General features: G+C 57.6%; 1 protein-coding gene across 1 annotated transcript in view; it reads right to left on the bottom strand.

Moving 5' to 3' along the window:
• ARHGEF17 (Rho guanine nucleotide exchange factor 17) overlaps positions 1-18422 on the bottom strand; it is a 39467-nt gene that overhangs the window by 2461 nt on the left and 18584 nt on the right. Inside the window, exons 2-20 of the mRNA XM_074152978.1 lie at positions 14219-14368; positions 10932-11009; positions 8385-8567; positions 7879-7995; positions 7475-7567; positions 6527-6703; positions 6222-6272; positions 5453-5562; positions 5242-5327; positions 4992-5110; positions 4514-4727; positions 4331-4404; positions 4002-4195; positions 3662-3912; positions 2788-3034; positions 2618-2704; positions 2446-2513; positions 1919-2067; positions 1641-1815 (exon numbers count right to left, since the gene is read on the bottom strand). Of these exons, the coding sequence (XP_074009079.1) occupies positions 1641-1815; positions 1919-2067; positions 2446-2513; positions 2618-2704; positions 2788-3034; positions 3662-3912; positions 4002-4195; positions 4331-4404; positions 4514-4727; positions 4992-5110; positions 5242-5327; positions 5453-5562; positions 6222-6272; positions 6527-6703; positions 7475-7567; positions 7879-7995; positions 8385-8567; positions 10932-11009; positions 14219-14368 (2623 nt within the window). The remainder of the gene's footprint in view (positions 1-1640; positions 1816-1918; positions 2068-2445; positions 2514-2617; positions 2705-2787; positions 3035-3661; positions 3913-4001; positions 4196-4330; positions 4405-4513; positions 4728-4991; positions 5111-5241; positions 5328-5452; positions 5563-6221; positions 6273-6526; positions 6704-7474; positions 7568-7878; positions 7996-8384; positions 8568-10931; positions 11010-14218; positions 14369-18422) is intronic.

The following is an 18422-nucleotide window of genomic DNA, read 5'->3' as shown; positions in this document are numbered from 1 at the left end:
ATTTCCCTGTGGGATTATGCAGCCACCCAGGGCCTTCCCTATTAACTCACGGGACTATGAAGCCAGGCAGGGGATGCCCTATTACCCCATGGGATTATGCAGATCCCCAGGGGCTGCACCATTCCTGCATGGGATTATACCACCTCCAAGGAGCTGCCCTGTTTCCATGTGGGATTATGCAGATGCCCAGAGCCTGCCTGATTTCTGCATGGGGTTATGCAGCCATTCAGGGGCTGCCCTGTTCCTGCATGGGATTATGCAGATGCCCAGGGGATTCCCGATTACCCCGTGGGATTATGCTGATGTCCAAAGGATGCCCTGTTTCTGCATGGGATTATCCATTTGCCCTATTTCCCTGTGAGATTAGGGCCATGAAAATGCTGGGAAGGCTGGAGCCCCTCTGCTGGGAGGACAGGCTGAGAGAGTTGGGGGGGTTCAGCCTGGAGAAGAGAAGGCTCCGGGGAGACCTTTGAGCCCCTTCCAGTCCCTCAAGGGGCTCCAGTAAAGCTGGGGAGGGACTCTGGATGAGGGAGGGGAGCCACAGGAGGAGGGGGAAGGGTTTGACACTGAAAGAGGGGAGATTGGGATGAGATGTGGGGAAGAAGTTCTTTGCTGTGAGGGTGGTGAGAGCCTGGCCCAGGTTGCCCCGAGAAGCTGTGGCTGCCCCATCCCTGGAGGGGTTCAAGGCCAGGCTGGACGGGGCTTTGAGCAACCTGGTCTGGTGGGAGGTGTCCCTGCCCATGGCAGGGGGCTTGGAACTCAATGATCTCTAAGGCTCCTTCCAACTCAAACCATTCTATGATTCTATGATTGTGCAGCTGCATAACACTGAGGACAAACCCTCCGAGGGTGACAATTCAGGCCCCCTTCTCTGAATCTGGTCGGAAAGAATCATAGAATCATAGAATCGTCCAGGTTGGAAGAGACCCTTGGGATCATCGAGTCCAACCATCTACCCTACTCTACAAAGTTCTCCCCTACGCCATATCCCCCAACACCACATCTAAACGGCTCTTAAACACATCCAGGGATGGCGACTCAACCACCTCCCTGGGCAGCCTGTTCCAATGCCCGACCACTCTTCCTGTGAAAAATTCTTTCCTAATGTTCAGTCTAAACCTACCCTGTTGGAGCTTGAAGCCGTTCCCTCTCGTTCTGTCATTAATTACCTGTGCGAAGAGACCAGCACCAACCTCTCTACGGTGTCCTTTCAAGTAGCTGTAGAGAGTGATGAGGTCTCCCCTCAGCCTCCTCTTCCTCAGACTAAACAGTCCCAGCTCCTTCAACCGCTCTTCATAGGATTTGTTTTCCAGGCCCTTCACCAGCTTCGTTGCCCTCCTCTGCACTTGCTCCAGCGCCTCAATATCTCTCTTGGATTGAGGTGCCCAAAACTGGACACAATACTCCAGGTGTGGCCTCACCAGCGCTGAGTACAGGGGGACAATCACCTCCCTACTTCTGCTGGTCACGCTATTTCTAATACAAGCCAGGATGCCGTTGGCTTTCTTGGCCACCTGGGCACAAATTTCCCAGTGCTGGATGCTGCAGGGCATGGCATTTTCAAGGCAAAGGATGGGCACGGGCAGCCACTGGAGACAGCGATGGGCACCCATCAGAGACCTGTCACCAGTGGGACTTACCAGCGAGCATCTTGTGTACCGGGGGGGTGATATCGGCTTCGGCCAACTGCTCGTAGCTGGTGGCGTGGTAAAGCCGGACCTGGGCACTGCTCTGCAGCGCGACCCACACGCCAGTCCCTGCGCTCACCATGCAGGTGACGCTGCGCCCACCGTCCTGTCCCACCTGGAGTGTGTGCTGCGGGTGACAGAGAGCCACAGTGATGCCACTGATGATGCCACCGATGATGCCACCCATGCCCATCACCGTCCCCCTGACCTCCTGCCATCACCCGCGGTACCTCTTGTGCCAATGTGGTGGTGTTGAGGACGATGACCCGGTTTTGGCAGCCACACCAGAGCTTCCCCGCCACTGCCACCATCTTGGTGATGGGGCTCCCCGGTGAGCCCAGGGACAAGGACTTGGAGTTTTGGGGGTCCCAGAAGCGGCCTGAGAGGGTGGTGAGAATGGGGTGGGTAGTTAAAGCATCCCCCCAAAAAAACTTCTTGACCCAGCCAATGGGATGCAGTGGCTGGAGATGCCCACCTCCAGGTCCCCTGTTAGAGGGGACATGAGCTGATGTCCCCAGGGGATGGCAGTGGTGGGCAGGGACCAGGATGAGGATGCACACCTCTGCCTGGCTCTGATTTTGAGGTCTTCACATCGCTTGAGGGATGTCCCTTCCCTTCCCAAGGAGGCAGGGAAGCCACTGGCATCTCAAGTGTCCCTCCCTGGGGGGTCGCCCCAGCACCCACCACCCAACAGCTGCCGTTCTGGGGCTGCGTTTAACCTCCCCAGCACCTTTTGATGGCCCCGATCCGGCCTCACCTGCCTCCCTCTGGTACACAACGAGCTCCCCGTTGGCCAACGACACGAAAACCTGGTTATCCAGGTACCTGCGGGAAGAAAAACCCTTGGACAACCGGTCACAGAGCCCTACTCAGCCACCCTAAACCACCTCACTGTGGACATCCTGGAGACAAAAATCTTCCCCACTTACAAGATGCACATGACAGCGGCAGCGTGTTGCATCTTCATGCTGTTCTTCCTGTTACGGATGTTGTCCGAAGACTGGTACACATGGATGCTGTGGGAGACGAGCAAAGCTTGAGGCTCACCTGGGATCAGGGTCCACCCTCACGTGTGTGTCCCTCCATCCTGGGGACGTACCAGCCATCCTCCGTGCCCAGCCACATGGAGCTCTGATGGGCTTCAGGGTCAAGGCTGAGGAGGTCCTCGAGGCTGCCCCGGGTGAAGGAGCCACGGCTGGAACGGCGCAGGGCTCGCCCATCCGTGGGGCTCTCGCCATGCCGGTTTTGGCTGTAGGTGCCGGTGATGGGCATGAAGCCAGGTTCTTGCTCTTCCTCCGAGCTCGTCGTCTCCGCCGTTGCCTCCTTGCAGCTCGAGATCTCTTCATCTGCAGAGGAGGAGGAGGAAGAGGAAGGAATGGATCAGAACAGGACCACCCAACACCTACTAAAAGGATGGGGAAGAGACCATGAGTCCCCTTGCGATGTCAAGCCTAAGGGATGACATAGGGATGCTTTGGTGGCCCCAAACCCACTGGGTTTTACCCAAAGCCACCAGCCCCATCCCAGCCCCATGGGGGCTGGGCTGATGCCCCCCAACATCTCTTTTCCGGGGATTTCCTTGACTCAAAAGCCTCCAGTTGAGGAATTCCTTGAGGAACGCAAGGCAGAGTGGCCAAAACAATGGAGCTGCCCATCATTTCAGTAGGGCCTGTTGCGATAGGACAAGGGGTAATGGTTTTTAAGTAAAAGATGGGAGATTCAGACTAGATGTAAGGAGGGTGGTGAAACACTGGCCCAGGTTGCCCAGAGAGGTGGGAGATGCCTGAATCCCTGGAAACATTACAGGTCAGGTTGGATGGAGCTCTAAGCTACCTGATCTAGTTGCAGATGTCCCTGCTCATTGCAGCGGAGGTTGGACTAGATGGCCTTTAAAGGTCCCTTCCAACCCAAACCATTCCATGATTCTATGATTTTGGGGCAAAGAAGTGGTTTTTTGCTAAGAAAGGACTCACTGCCAAAGCTGGAGGAGATGGTGGAGTGGCTGGCTTGGCTCTGCAGCGTCCCCGAGGGGCTGGGCGAGGACTCATCATCCGTGTCGTCGCTGTCGAAGGGCACCAGCTCCCTGTTGCCACCGTCCACTGGCTCCGAGAGCTCCAGCGACGAACCCGAGATGGAGATGTGCAGGCATGGTTGCGGCCCCGCGTCCTCTGGCTGCACCAGCATCGGCTCCGAGGAGGGGCTGCCCACTGCCTCGGCACGCTCCCTGCCGTGACGAGGGGAGGGGGAGGAAAGAAGCAGCTCCAGCATCGCCCCATGCCCGCCGGCTCCGCGGTGCCGGTGGGAATGTCCTACCTATACACCCGCTTGAGACCGGGTACGGAGGCGATGCAGAGGATCCTGGCGGAGCAGACGGCGATGCACGCCTCCACCGTGGGCTCCTTACGGATGCTGAGCAAACAAACCTGCCCCACGTAACCATCGCTGTTGCAAACCCAAACCTCATGGGAGCTTTCCGGGCTGCCGTGGCTGGGAGAAGCACAAGAAAACTGCAAAGGAGCAAAAGATGGGATGAGTTGGGTCATTCGGGAATGATGCAGGAGCTCTCGGCATCCAGCGGCAAGCCCACCAGGATGGAGAGGACTGCAGCTCCCCTGGGATGCTGGAACCCAGCTACCAAGTACCTGCATCCCGCTCCGCGTCTTCATGATGGGGATGGCCTTGAGGAACTCTGGGTCCAAGCAGTTTTTGCTGGAAGCTGGGAAAAGTCAAATTGGAGGATGAAGAAGTGATGGAGAAAAGGGGTCTACAAAAGGGAGGGCATGATGCCAAGCCCACCACCGTATCCACCCGGTCCCTAGTGTTACCCAGCTTCTTCTTGGCATCCTCGAAGGCTTGCTCAAAGCCAAGCCGGGCATCGGGGTTGGGGAACTCAAAGATGAAGGACTCAGTGCCGTCAGCTTTGGTGGTGCTGAGCTCCACCTTGTTGGGGGGGAAGGCCATACTGAAGGACAGGGACTGCTTCTCTGCCAGCTCCCGGTGGATGGCGGCCATCAGGTCCTTGATCACATCATCCAGGTTCTGGGGACAGGGACAATGCTTCAGCTCTCAGGGATGGCCCACCATCAGCCATGTGTGTGATGATGCCTCCATCCATCCCCAAGCCTCCTTCAGAGGCTGCCCCATCCCCATTGTGGCTTTGGAGCTGGTGGCGTCTGGGCTCTTAGAGGACTTTCATGGCCAGCAGCCCTTCCACAGGCTCTCCTTCCCACCAAGGACATCCTGGTTGGTCCCATGAGGAATGTGTCCAGCCAGGGCACAGTACCAGGGCCATCATCTCCATACCTGGTGGGGGAAACTGAGGGTCTCTGACAGCTTGCTGACTTGCCCCAACGTGCTGAGGTCTTCATCCAGACGGCAGATGCTTTTCTGGACGCTCTCCCGGTTGGTGGCTTGTGAGGCACCTATGTGGGAACATGTGCATGGTGTTAACCTCCTCCTCCTTGGCATTACGCAGGAAACCTTCTACCCATCAGCCAGGGGTGAAGGATGGGTTTTGGGCTGGGATGGGACAATTCAGCAGGTGGTGACAGACCTTTGACGATGTCCACGTCCTCCAGTGGCAGCTTCCAGAGCAGTTTGTACTTGCTGGCGGTGTCGATCACACTGGCTGCCGTGTACCTGCGAGGTTGGGGGGGATGTCTGAGCTGCACTCATGTCCCCAGCACCCTAAAATCAGCCCAGCAGCAGGGACAGCCCTAGCGCCGTGGGTTAATCGTGGTGGGTGTCCACCAGGTGGTACTCACAAGCTCATGGAGCTGCGGCGGAGGGAGCCTGACTTGCGCTTCAACGTCGTGCACACCAGCAGGTCCGTGAAGAGGAAGAAGGAGCGGTCCTTCTTCCCACCCACCGCCTTCTGAGGAGTGGTGGGAGACACCAAGGGGTTAATGTGGAGCCCCCCCCACCCTCCACTGCTGGTGTTGGGAGTGGTGCCTGCCTCAGTTTCCCTACGCACTGCCTTGGCGGATGGAGGCTGCGGGGTGGGATGGGTCCCACGCCACCGGGAGCAAGCTATGTCTTCATGATGGTGAAAGGGAACTTGGGTGCAACAGCCGTGCAGGCAAAGCCACAGGGTCCCACTCGCAGGGAAGCACCAGGGCCATGGGAACACCAGGCATGGGTTCACCAAGACCCTCGCGTTCTCCACCTCCAACCTCCCTATCCACCCTTGGTCCGGGGCTATTGTGGGCTCTCCCTGCCTCCTGCCTGCTCCCAAACCCATCTCACCTTCTCACACACACTTGGGGAATTTTATACTGCCCCATCAATCTGTCATCGATCCATCCGTCTGTCCATCCATCCATTCTTCTAACCTTCCATCCATCTCTTCATCCATCCTTCCATCCACCTTCCATCCATCCCTTCATCCTTCTTTCCATTCACCTTCCATCCATCCATCTGTAGCCTCCCATGGGCACAGAGGCATCCCATGACCCACAATCACAGCCTCCCACCGCCCCATCCATTGTGCGGTCCCATGGCCCTGATGGCAACATGGGACCACCTTGCTCTTACCACTTCCACGACCATCTCCTGGCGCAGGAACCTGCGGAGCGGAGCCTGGAGCTGTGGGGACAAGGAGGCTCGTGAGTGGGGATCCTTGTGAGCTTCGTCCCTACCCCTGAGGCCCCCCAGCTCAGAATTGGCAATCCAGGCCCTTCCCAAACCCCCAGGAGGCCACCAAGGCCAAGTGATGATAGGGAAAGCAGGACTCGGAGAAGAAAACAAGTGGTCCAGCCTGGGGTGACCCAGAAAGAGCAGAAATAGCTGCATTTTGGGGAGAAGGAAAGACTGACCCACTGTAAGACCCTCATACTTACGTCCTCCATCCCTTCGATGTGGGACTCAATCTCCTGCACAATCCGGGCGTTCCTCTCCACCTCCTCCGCACTCTTCATGCCCTTGTTGATCCTCTCGGCCACTTGTTTGATGTTGCGCTGGGCGTCGATGAGGAAAGGGTGGTCAGGGTGGTCCTCTGGCGTGTGCTTCAGCAGGTCCTACCACAGTGACACAGTTGGGACATCACCATGGGCAAAGCCTGGGCATTGGCGATGCCATGACACCCCCAAGCAAAAGATAGTGCTGGTCTGGCTGCTGGGGATGGAAACCAGCCCCATACAGGAAACGTTTTGCAAAGAAATGAAGCCTTGAGCTTTGACCACCACCAGCCTGGTCTTTGTCACCTCTGAAGAGACCACCAGCTCCTGAGAGCACCTCATCACCTTGCATGAGCGCCTGAAATTCATCTCTGGAAGGTTCAAGGTGAGGTTGGATGGAGCTTTGAGCAAACTGATCTAGTGGAAGATGTCCCTGCCTATGGCAGGGGGTTGGACTAGGTGATCTTTGAATGTCCCTTTCAACCCAAACCATTCTGTGATTCTCTGAAAGCACATCTCCACCACCCCCAGCACCAGCGATTGACCCTGGAATGGGGAAACAGAGGGGTTGGCAGCATGACTGGTCCCAAAATGACACTGCAATGTCCAACCTCCCAGCAGAAAGGTAGAGGGGAAGGGGACTCCACACCCATACAGACATGCTGGAGGTGACAGCAGGGTGACGGTGTTCAGGGTAACCATCCCCAGGAGGGCAGAGCTGCATGAATGCCCAGGGACACCAACTTTGTGTCAAGGGATGGGAAAAGGGGCCAGGAGAGACATGAGACCCCTAAAAGCTCCCGTTACGTGGAGGTGAGGAGGAACCATGGTCTCACCCGCTTCTGGCACAGCACAGACGCCCTCCTGCCTGCACCCGCTGCCCGCACCCACCTTCACCAGCAGCTCATATCGTGGGATCCTCTGCACCGGCTTGATCATCAGGTCGGACAGAGCCTGCTTCTCCTTGTTCTCCCGCATGCTTTGCTGCAAAACACCAGTGGGGGACAAGGATGGGCCCGTGAGGTGAGACACAGCAGGGACCCTACGTGCCACCAGCCCAGGAACTGGAGCAACACCCGTTTAGATGAGGACGACTCCTTTTTATACCACCCAGAGTGACTCCAGTTCATCCCAACCTTTGCAATAAAACCAAGAAGAAGATGTCGGGGGGAAAATCCCAGTCTGGCCATAGATTATCAGTTTACTCTCATTAAACCCCGTCCCGCCTCACCAGCAGCCTTGCAGGTGGTTCTGGACCTTGGCCAGCATCTATGGGGAGAGGAACCAGGACCCACCTCCAGGAACTTCATGAACGCCGGCCGGGCTTCCTTGGCGATCCTGACGGCATCCTTGGCGTTGAGGAAGTTATCGATGTAGGCAGAGTAGATGTTCACCAGCACGTCCTTGGAGAACTGGGAGGGGAAAAGATGGGGCGGGGGGGGGGGAGGAAATGGGATAGGTCCTGGGCAAGGCTGGAAGAAGCTGTTCCAAGGGTTAATCCTGGCTCTGGGCTGGCTCGGGGAGGGCTTGCCTGCCGCCCGCCCCCCTCAATTTTTCAGCCCTGACATTTCTGCTCCCGAGGCAGAAACGCGGAGCTGCAGACCCAGCCGGTCGCTGCAACACCCTGCCGTTACGCTAAGCAGACGGCAGGCCTGGAGATCGTCTCCTGTTCTCCATCTCAGGCGTGTTTGGCCCGTCCTTTAATCACTCCCCTGCCTCCTGCTCCAAAACTTCTCCTGCTGGGGAGAGCGGGCACGCCTGACTTCCCCCCCAGCGGAAAATCCACCCCGCGAGGACCTACCGACTGCACCAGGAGGTCGCCCACTTTCTGCTTCTCGTGCCAATTCTGCACGCAGTCATGGATCTGCTCCAGGAACTGCTCGTGGTGCTCCAGCAGCTCGGGGATTTGGTCGAAGATCTCGTCCACCAGTGACGGGTCACACAACAGCGAGTTCTCCGGCTGTTTCAGTGGCTTCATGTAACCCTGTGGAGAAGCAAAGGCATCGGGATCCCCATAGATTTCTTTTCCCACCTCCTCAATATGAATTTTTCACCCCCTATAAATATGGGGATCGGTGGCATCCTGCAGCAGGGGGTTTCTCCAGTGAACTTTGGGTTGGGCTCTTCAGAGGGACCACACAGCACTGGGTCCCAGTAGGTTTTGAACGTCAGCCCCCCTGGGTCCCATCCCACCCAGTGCATCCCCATGGCAGAATGGGGAACAGGGCAGGTCTGCACAAGGAACCCCCAAAGCGCGACGTCCTCTGTCCCCCAGCCTTGAGAGGCTCCAAAACTTTGCTGCCATGAGCCTTGGCCACCTCCATCTCCTACATAGCCTGACCCAGCTGGGGAATCACAGCAGCACAACCCTGGGATCCAAAAGCCAGTGGGTTCCCAATGGGATTTAGGATGTTTGGGATCATGAGGGGCTGGAGTGAGCAGGGTGGAGGCACCGGGTCAAGCCTGGACCACCTCACCATCGGCATCTCTTGGGCAATGGCCAACGAGCGATGCTCAGGGTCAGTAGGAAAAGTGGGACAAGAGCAGGTCCTCTGCAAGGCTGGGTGGGCAGCTCTACTACAAAACCCTTTTCCTCCTGTGAGGCAGAGCTGCAGAGGGGAGTAGTGCCCTGGGAACAGGAGAGCTGGATTTCCAAGGAAAGCAGGATGAGGAAGGTCTTCTCGGGCCTTGTCTCCTCCTCAACCAGTACGGCGTGCTGGTATCCTTCAGGATGCTGGGAGGACCATGGAGCTAAGCAGGGAGGACAGGACCCACCTCAAGCTGCTTTGGACATCTCCATGCAAGCTGGCAAGGGAGGAGTCATCCCTCAAGGATGAGGTTCCTCTGGCTGACGGTGGGTATCACATGAAAAGCCAATTTAGAAGGTTCAAATCCTTCCCAAGGCTCATAACCTGCTTCACCTGCCCTACTGTGGCCAACACCTCCAGCAGGAGCTGGGCTGGGCTGTGCCATGCATCCCACTCGCTGTGGAACTGGGGGAATCAAGGACCAGATGGGGAAGAAGAACATGGAGACAGCCCCTGCCTTGGCACACGAGGAGAGCAGGCAGGGCTTGCTCATGCACCATCTGGCTTGGCTGGAAGATGATGCCGTGGTCCCTGTCCCTGGTAGCCACCGTGCCACAGCAGGGATCCAAACACCTTGTCCCAGCTAATACAGGGAGCTGGGGGTGTCTGGAGCCTTGTGACTCCCCTCCCAGAAAGCCAGGTCCCCCTGATTGCACTGTGTCAGGACGTGTCCCATGGGCAAAAGCTCAGGCATTAAAGCCCCACCTGTGTCCAACCAGCCCCTCCAGTGGGGAACCAGTGAGCCCCAGCACGGCTGTCTTCCCTCCAACCAGCCTCCTGTCCCACCTCAGAAGAGGACACAGATCATGGGACAGCCTCCGTCCGTGTCAAGACCAGCAGGAACATCACCCAAACCCTGTACACTTTCCCCCAAAATAAGCCCCAGAGCCCGGGTCCTCTCACCCCTCCAAGCCAACATCTGCACTAGCAGCAGCCTTGAAAGGTCCTTCCCTCCTGCAGCAACAACTGGTAGAGCACATCTGGGTCCACCACGGGGGCATCCTCGCAGGGGATTTATGGAGAAAGTCAGGACGATGGGTGCCCCATGCCCTGGTGGACGTGCCCACCAGATGTCCTACAGGCACTGCTTTGTATTGAGCAGAGCAGAGCTCTGATTTTTAGGTGTTTCCACCTGCAGCGATGTGGTTGGATAACCCACACCTACGCCAGCGTGACCTAGTCTCCAGGGCGTTGACCACCATTAACCTTCTGAAACACCTTCATTAACATCTGAAACGTGGGGTGGACCCTCCGGCCAGGCTGCTCCAAGGGGGTTGGAACCAGCTCAGTAAAAAAAAGACTAAGAAAAACCCTTGTACCATGGCTGCAGGTGATGACGCTGAGCAGAAAATGGGGGGACGTGTAAGGGGTCCCCCACCATGCGATGGCCATCAGCAACAGCCCAGGAGATAGGGTGCAACATGACGAAGAGCATCTGAGGGGCAAGCACAGGAAGGGGCGTGGGGACACGATACCCACCAGGTGACAACCCACCAGGAATGTTACAGGCTTGATCTGGGGGGCAGAGGTGACCCCCAAACCCCCTCTTCACACTATTGCCATGCTGCTCCCACCTCCTGCCCTGCCGTCCCCAACATCCCCACTGCCACCCATCCCCAATCCATCCCCACACCACATCCATGCTGGTAGAGCACCCACAGCTGGGGGTCCGACTTGGGGTCCCGAGGACGGTGACAAGCAAGGGACGGTCACGCCGTGACACGGTTTGGGGTGCCACCTTCCCGGCCGTGCTGCGTTACCTGCATCAAGGTGCGCAAGGACTCCACGTAGGACTGCTCCGTGTCCAGCAGCGTCATGATGACGTGTTTCCTCATGTCCTGCCCGGGGTGGAAAGAAAGACGAGATGAATTTTTGGGGTGACACGACGGAGGGGAGCTACGTGGCGGGGTGTCAGTGCCGGCGCGGGGGCTCGGCGGGGAGGCTGAACACCGGAGGAGCCCGGCTGGCGTCCAGCTCCCCTCCGCTCCCTCTCCACCCCGATGGAGGAATCTGGGAGGATTAGGAAGTACATGACACCGAGCGCACAGAGACGCCTGGTTTCCTCCGCGGCCGCGTCAGGAGCCCGCCCTGGCTCTCACAGCCCTACATGGGTCGGTCCCGGCGCCCTCCGTCTCTCCGGCGGCTCCGCTCGGAGCGGTCCCGTAGGAATTCGCCTCCTGCCCAGCACCCCGGGCACCCCAGAGCTGGGCTGTGGCCCCGCAGGAGGGGGATTCATGGGGTGGTGGGGGAGCACGAGGAGGTGGTGGTGTGGGATGGTCCGCCAGCCTTTGGGAAGCAGATGGGTCGGGGGCTTCTCGGTTGTGGGGCTTGGAGACCCCCCTCACACCCAGCATTTGGGGGGACGCCCCTGCAGCTCAGCCTGGTGGCAAGATGCTCCAGAGCCCTGAGTGCGGAGACACCCCAAAAGTTTTGGGTGTGGAGATGCTCCAAAAACCCTGGCTGCAGAGACACCCCAAAAGTTTGGGGTGCAGAAATGTTGCCATGGCCCTGGATGAGAGACACCCCAAAAGTTTTGGGTGCAGAAATGCTCCAAAGACCCTGGCTGCAGAGACACCCCAAAAGTCTGGAGTGCGAGATGCTCCAGAGCCCAGGGTGCAGAGACACCCCAAAAGTTTTGGGTACAGAGATGCTCCAAAGGCCCTGGGTGCAGAGACATCCCAAAAATTTTGGGTGCAGAGATGGTCCAAGGGCCCTGGGGGCAGCGATACCCCAAAATTTTTGCATGTGGAGGTGCTTCAAAGGCCCTGGGTGCAGAGATACACGGAAAGTTTTGAGCGCAGAGATGCTCCAGAGACCCCAAAAGTTTTGGATGTGGGTACGCTCCAGAGACTCGGTGTGAGACACCCCAAAGGTTCTGGGTAAAGAGATGCTCCAGAGACCCTGGGTGTGAGATACCCCAAAAGTTTTGCATATGGAGGTGCTCCAGAGACACTGGGTGCAGAAGTACCCCAGAAGTTTTTGGTGCAGAGAAGCTCCAGGTGTGCTGGGTGCAGATATCCCAAAAGTTTTGCAAGTGTAGACTCTCCAGAGACCCTGGATGTGAGAATACCCCAAAAGTTTTGGGTGCAGAGATGCTCCAAAGGCCTTGAGTGTGAGACACCCCCAAAGTCTGGGGTGTAGAGACCCTCCGTGGTCCCTGGGAAAGGAGATGCTCCAAGGTGTTGGGTATGGAGACACTGCAATGGTCCTGTTTATGGAGGCCCTCTAAAGGCCCTGGGTTCAGAAGCACCCCAAGCTGTGGGGGTGAGACACGCTGGATGTCATCAACACCCCAAAGATCATGGAGGCTTGGACATCCCCAAGGCCATAGGTGCAGAGATGCCCCACATGTCCTGGGTGTAGAGATGCTCCAATGGACCTGGGCACAGAGACACTCAAAGCATCCCATTAATGGTGACACCCCAAAAGCCATGGGTGCAGGAACACCCCAAATGCTGTACAGATGCCCCCAAACCCCTGCGGACAAGATCCTTCCAAAGGTCGTGGGTGCTTGGATACCCCAACAACCCTGGGTGCAGAGATGTCCCACGGGGCTACCACAGCATGTTGGGACTAGGTTCCCCTGACCTGCTGCTGCTACGGGGTCTGCCCGAGCCACCAAACCCCCATGTACCCCATGTCCTCATGGGATGAGCCCATGTCCCCCAGCCACAAGGGGATATATGTCCCCTCACTGCTCCCAGTGGGGACACAGGTGCCAAGAAGCCACACTGCAACCACAAGAGCAAGCCTTAACCCAACCATCCTCACCACGGATGGAGGTCACCATCTCCCTGGTGGTCCCCAAGGAGCTATGGGAAGGGATCATGGCCAGACCCTGCTCAGTGCTTGAGAACAGAGACGTGCCTCAGTTTCCCCACTCACTCACCAAGCTGATAGCAGTATTTTCAACCAAGCAAGGAGGAGACTGTCTAGAGCCAAATATTATGGAGATGGGTCAAAGCCCCCCCAGGAAATCTGTCCCACAAAAGACATTGATGCCAGGGTCCTCAGGGATGCTGAGGAGGCTGAGACCTCCCCTCTTCATTACAGCCTGAAGTTTATTAACACTCTCACTGCTGGATTAATTTGTTGTAATGATGGGTTGAAGGGCACCCACTGGAGGATGACCTTTAAGGGTGCAGAGCATCTGACACACACACCCCCCCATCCTGCCTCAGTTTCCCCAACCCTCGCACAGCCTGTAGTTCCCTGCCTCAATACGATGCTCCCGGCATTTTCCGGAGCTGTCCCAGCTCCTGAAGCCAAAAGCCGGATTGTTGAGCTGAACAAGCTCAGCACTGCGTGCTGCACTGGTGGCTCTGGTTTTTCCAGCAATGGGGAGACGCAGGATGAGGCCCAGCCGTTGGCAAGGGGATTTTTTTTTCCATCATTACAGCAGCGGTATTATCCCAGCGGGGGAAAATTCCCGCTTGGATGAGCAGGAGCTGGGAGTAATGCACCATCCTGGTGGGGCAAAGTGGTACCCAGGCACGGGCAGAATGCGCCCCACTGCATCCCTTACCCCAGCAAAGCCTCTCCCCTGTGTGGGGCTGATGTTGCTACGGTCTCCATCCGCTCTTCCTGGGGGCCCCCCTGCTGCCCCTCAACCGCATCCTGCCTTCCCTGAGATGCGCTCAGCACCCTCAGGATCAGCCCCCGCCATGATGGGCATTGGGGCATTTCCCCACTAGATGATGCCTCCGCAGTGTAAATCAGCACTGGGGGGGGGGGGGTGGTGGTGGTGGCAGGGATGGCTCCAGCCCCCCCATCACCCTCTCCGGGTGGGAGCATCCCCCCCTCCCTGCAATCCGGAGAACCCCGGGGGCGGCAGGCTGAGGATGAGGATGGAGGCGCCGTTGCCATGGCAATCGCGGTCCAGACCCCGCAGGTGCCGGGTTCTGCCGGGTGCACACGTGTCCAAACATGACGCATCCATGCACAGCCTCCCCCCCCCCCCCCCAACATATTCTCCCCCATCCCACCAAAAAAACCCCCTTCTCCATCTCCAGGACCCCCTTTCCCCCCTCATCCCTTTAAGCATCACCTCGGTCCCACCGCGACTGCCGCAACCCTTCTCCGGTAGCTCCTCGGCCGCCCCGCCGAGCCCAGAGGCGGCGAAGGCCGCGTCGATGCCGTCCCCGATATCTCGCATGTCCTCCAGCGCGATGGTGAACTGCGCCAGAGTCCTCACCATCTGCAGCATGCGGGTCCCGGGGTCGGTCCGTCCCACGCGGCCCAAGGAATAAAAAAAATTATATATATATATATATATATACCCCCAGGTCTCCCCTTTAAAAGAGCCGGAACGCTGCGCTGGGATGCAGCAAGGAGGGAAATAAAATAGAGGAGCTATTTATATCGATAGGGTTCTCTGTGTGTGTGTATATATATATATATATATATATATAAAAAAAAAAGAAAAGCCCTCCCGCAGAGCGGCTGCAGGCTGCGTGCGGCGGGCGTGCGCCTGCGTCCGTGGCGGCACGCGGGTCCCCGGCCCCGGCTGCTACCGAGGCACGGGCAGGAGAGAGCAATCGGAGATGGAGGCAGAGCCGTGCCCACACAGACACGCGCGGATGCAGGCAGGGCCGGATCCTGCTTGGAGGGATGCTGTCGGAGAGGCTTTGCCCGAGGAAGATGCTGTACAGGGTGGGGGGGTGATGATTTCTTGGGGCGTGTGATTTTTTTTGGGGGGGGGAGGATGTGCACAGATGATGCTGGATTGGGGTGCTGAGCATCCTTGGGGGTCTCTGTCCCCATCAATGGTGGTGGTGGGGGGGGAGGTCCTTGGGTACCATGACCTTGCAGACAGGGAAACTGAGGCACGGAGCAACCCTAACCCTGCCCCCCCCTCTCCGCGCCCCCCCATCAGCACCTCAGCACCCACATTCCTGCTCGCCGGGTGATGCACCCTGCCCGGATCGGTTTGTAACACTCCCCTCCTGCTTCGTTAATTAAATCTAATTAGCCGCTCACCCCGTTTCCACAGCAACGGCGTGCAGCAGGGCTGCGCCCTCCCATTGCAGCCAGTAAATTTCCTCTTGGTAATGAGGATGATGAGCATCTCACCCTGGGGAGGGGGCCGGGGGGGGGGGGAAGCCGGGATGGGTCCCGGCTTCCCCCCCCCCGGCCCCCTCCCCAGGGATGCTTGGCAGAGAACGGCCAACTCGGTGCATACAATGAGAGGGGAGGCAGTGGGATCAGGGAGGATGGACCCACAGCACCCGGTGCGGGCACGATGGGTGCCTGCACAGCACCCAGTACAGCTTAATTGCGTTAGGGTTAATGAGGCTGTTTGCAAGGCAGGGGCTCCTGCAATTTCTTTTGCAGCACCATCGTCATCCCGAACCCGCTTCTGTTGCAATCCGGGACCTGTCTGGGTTGCAATCCTGAGCCCGTTTTGGCTGCAATCCCAGTCCCATCCCAGTTCTGGGCTCTTCTAGGATCCAACCCCAGCCCCACTCAGGTTGCAATCCCAGCCCCACATGGGCTGCAACACTGGGCCCAGCTGCATTGCAATCCCAGACCCATCTACATGGCAATCCCGGGCCATTCTGGGCTCCAATCCCAGACCCGTTTGGGATGCGATTCCAAAACCATCTCAGTTGCAATCCCAGACCCATCTGGGTTGGAATCCTGGACCCATCTGGGTTGCAATCTTCGGCTCTTCTGGGATCCTAATCCCAGACCCATTTCTGTTGCTATCCCAGATCCATCTGGGTTCCAATCCCAGACCCGTTTGGGCTGCAACCCCCCCCCATTTGGGCTGCAACCCCCCCCCATTTGGGCTGCAGCCCCAGACCCATTTCTGTTGCGGTCCTGGTTCTATCAATCAGGGTTGCAACCCCAGATCCATTTGGGCTCCAACCCTGGACCCACCTGGGTTGCAATCCCAGACCCATTTCTGTTGCAATCCCAGACCTCTCCGGGTTGCAATCCCGGATCCGTCTGCATTACAATCCCAAACCCATCTGGTTGCAATCCTGGACCCACCTGGGTGGCGGTTCTGGACCCATCTGGGTTGCAGCCCTGGGTCTGTCTGCATTGCAATCCTGGGCTCATGGGGGTTGCAATCCCGGACCCATTTGGTTTGCCATCCTGGGTTCATCCCGGTTGCAATCCCTGATACATCCGGGTCGCAATCCCAAATCCATTCCTGTTGCAACCCCAGATCCGTATGGGCTGCAACCCTGGGCCCATCTGCATCGCAATTCCAGCCCCATCAGGGTTGAGTTCCTGGGTCCATTTGCACTGTGATCGTGGGTTCATTTGGGTTCCAGTCCCTGACTCAGCTGCGTTCCAATCCCAATCCATCCAGGTTGTAATCCCAAATCCATTCCCGTTGCAACCCCAGATCCATATGGGCTGCAACCCTGGGCCCATCTGCATCGCAATCCCAAACTCGTTTGGTTTCCAATCCCTGATCCACCTGGGTTGCAATCCCAGGCTCATTCGGGTTCCAATCCCTGACCCATCTGGGTTGCAATCCCAGGCTCATTTGGGTTCCAATCCCTGATCCATTCGGGCTGCAATCCCAGGGTCATTTGGGTTCCAATCCCTGATCTATCCGGGTTGCAATCCCAGGGTCATTTGGGTTCCAATCCCTGATCCATCTGGATTGCAATTCCAGGGTCATTTGGGTTCCAATCCCTGATCCATCTGGATTGCAATTCCAGGGTCATTTGGGTTCCAATCCCTGATCCATTCGGGCTGCAATCCCAGGGCCATTTGGGTTCCAATCCCTGATCTATCCGGGTTGCAATTCCAGGGTCATTTGGGTTCCAATCCCCGATCCATCTGGATTGCAATTCCAGGGTCATTTGGGTTCCAATCCCTGATCCATCTGGATTGCAATTCCAGGGTCATTTGGGTTCCAATCCCTGATCCATCTGGATTGCAATTCCAGGGTCATTTGGGTTCCAATCCCTGATCCATCCGTGTTCCAATCCCAAACCCATTCCCGATGCAACCCCTGACCCATCAGGGCTGCAAACCTGGGTCCATCAGCACCGCAATCCCCCACCCATCCGGGTTGGGATCCCAAACCAATTCCTCTCGCAATCCCTGCCTCATTTAAATGGCGACCCCAACCCCAGCTGCCCTGCGCCTCCGTGACGCCGCGACGCCGCCGTGACGCTGCGGTGACGACGGTGACCCGGCCGCTCCGCCTGCAGCAACGCCCTCCAGCCCTCCCACGGGATGGCTGGTCCCCAGGGGCGAGCAGGGGGGATCCCTCCCTCTGCAGAGGGCCCTTCCCACATCCAAACACCTCCCTCGAGTCAAGCCTTTCATTTAACAGCGGGAGTAGATTCTCCGGTGTCTACTACGAAGGTTGAGCTTTCTGCTGACGGGTTTAAAAACCACTCTCAAACCCACCCAACCTCTTTCGGACGTTATCAGGGAGGAAGGATGGATGGAGAAGGGTTAAGCCCATCGCTGCCCAGACCAGGGAAGGAGCAAGGCTGGATCCCGCTGTGCATGGAGGGGTCCAATGAAGGTTATCGCGCTGTCACCCAGGAAAGAAAAAGCCGGAGCGATGCCGGTCGTCCCCGCCGGCCGCCGAGCCCGGACCCCCCTGCGCGCGGCCCGCAGCCCACAGGAAATTCCTGGGAGTGTTTGGCCACTCCAACAGCACTGCCTATTTTTAGGGCCGTCTAAAATATGAGCCGGTTATTTTTAGCAGCGCGGCTCTTTGTAAACACCTTTAGATTTCCTTTCGGACAATCCTTTTATTTCTTTTTTTTTTTTTTTTTCCCCCCCCTACCAGGGTGTTTCCTCCCCAAAAAACCCCAAATCCCACCCCGCCGCCACCCACCCCCCCCCCCCCCCCCCCGGGAAAAACATCCCAAACCCATGGGATGGAGCCAAGGGGTTCATCCCCCATCCCAAAGGTTTGCGCCAGCATCGCGTGGATGCTCCCAAAAATCCAAAGGTGGAGCAGATCCAGCAACGGGGATTTGGGGGGGGCAATTTGGCAGCACCCCACATTCAGGATGGGGGGGCTCAAAGAGGAGATTCCCCCCCAGTTTCTCCCTCCAGCACTGGAAATACAACCCCTCATCCCTGCCTGGCCTCCCACCGAAGGATGGGAGCTCTCTTAGGCTGCTCCGTTTTATTTTTTAATAAAAAATCCGGGTGCAAATCCGTCATTTTGCTTTGCCCCACCCAGGCGTAACGATGCAGGAGGTGCTTGAGCATCCCCCTGGGGTTTTAAAACATCTTAAAATATTTAAAAAACGACCTGGAAA

Source organism: Numenius arquata, chromosome 1, assembly GCF_964106895.1.
Source record: "Numenius arquata chromosome 1, bNumArq3.hap1.1, whole genome shotgun sequence".
Taxonomy (NCBI): Eukaryota; Metazoa; Chordata; class Aves; order Charadriiformes; family Scolopacidae; genus Numenius; species Numenius arquata.
The sequence above is the reverse complement of the archived record's forward strand: the minus strand, read 5'-3'. Positions and strand labels throughout refer to the sequence as shown.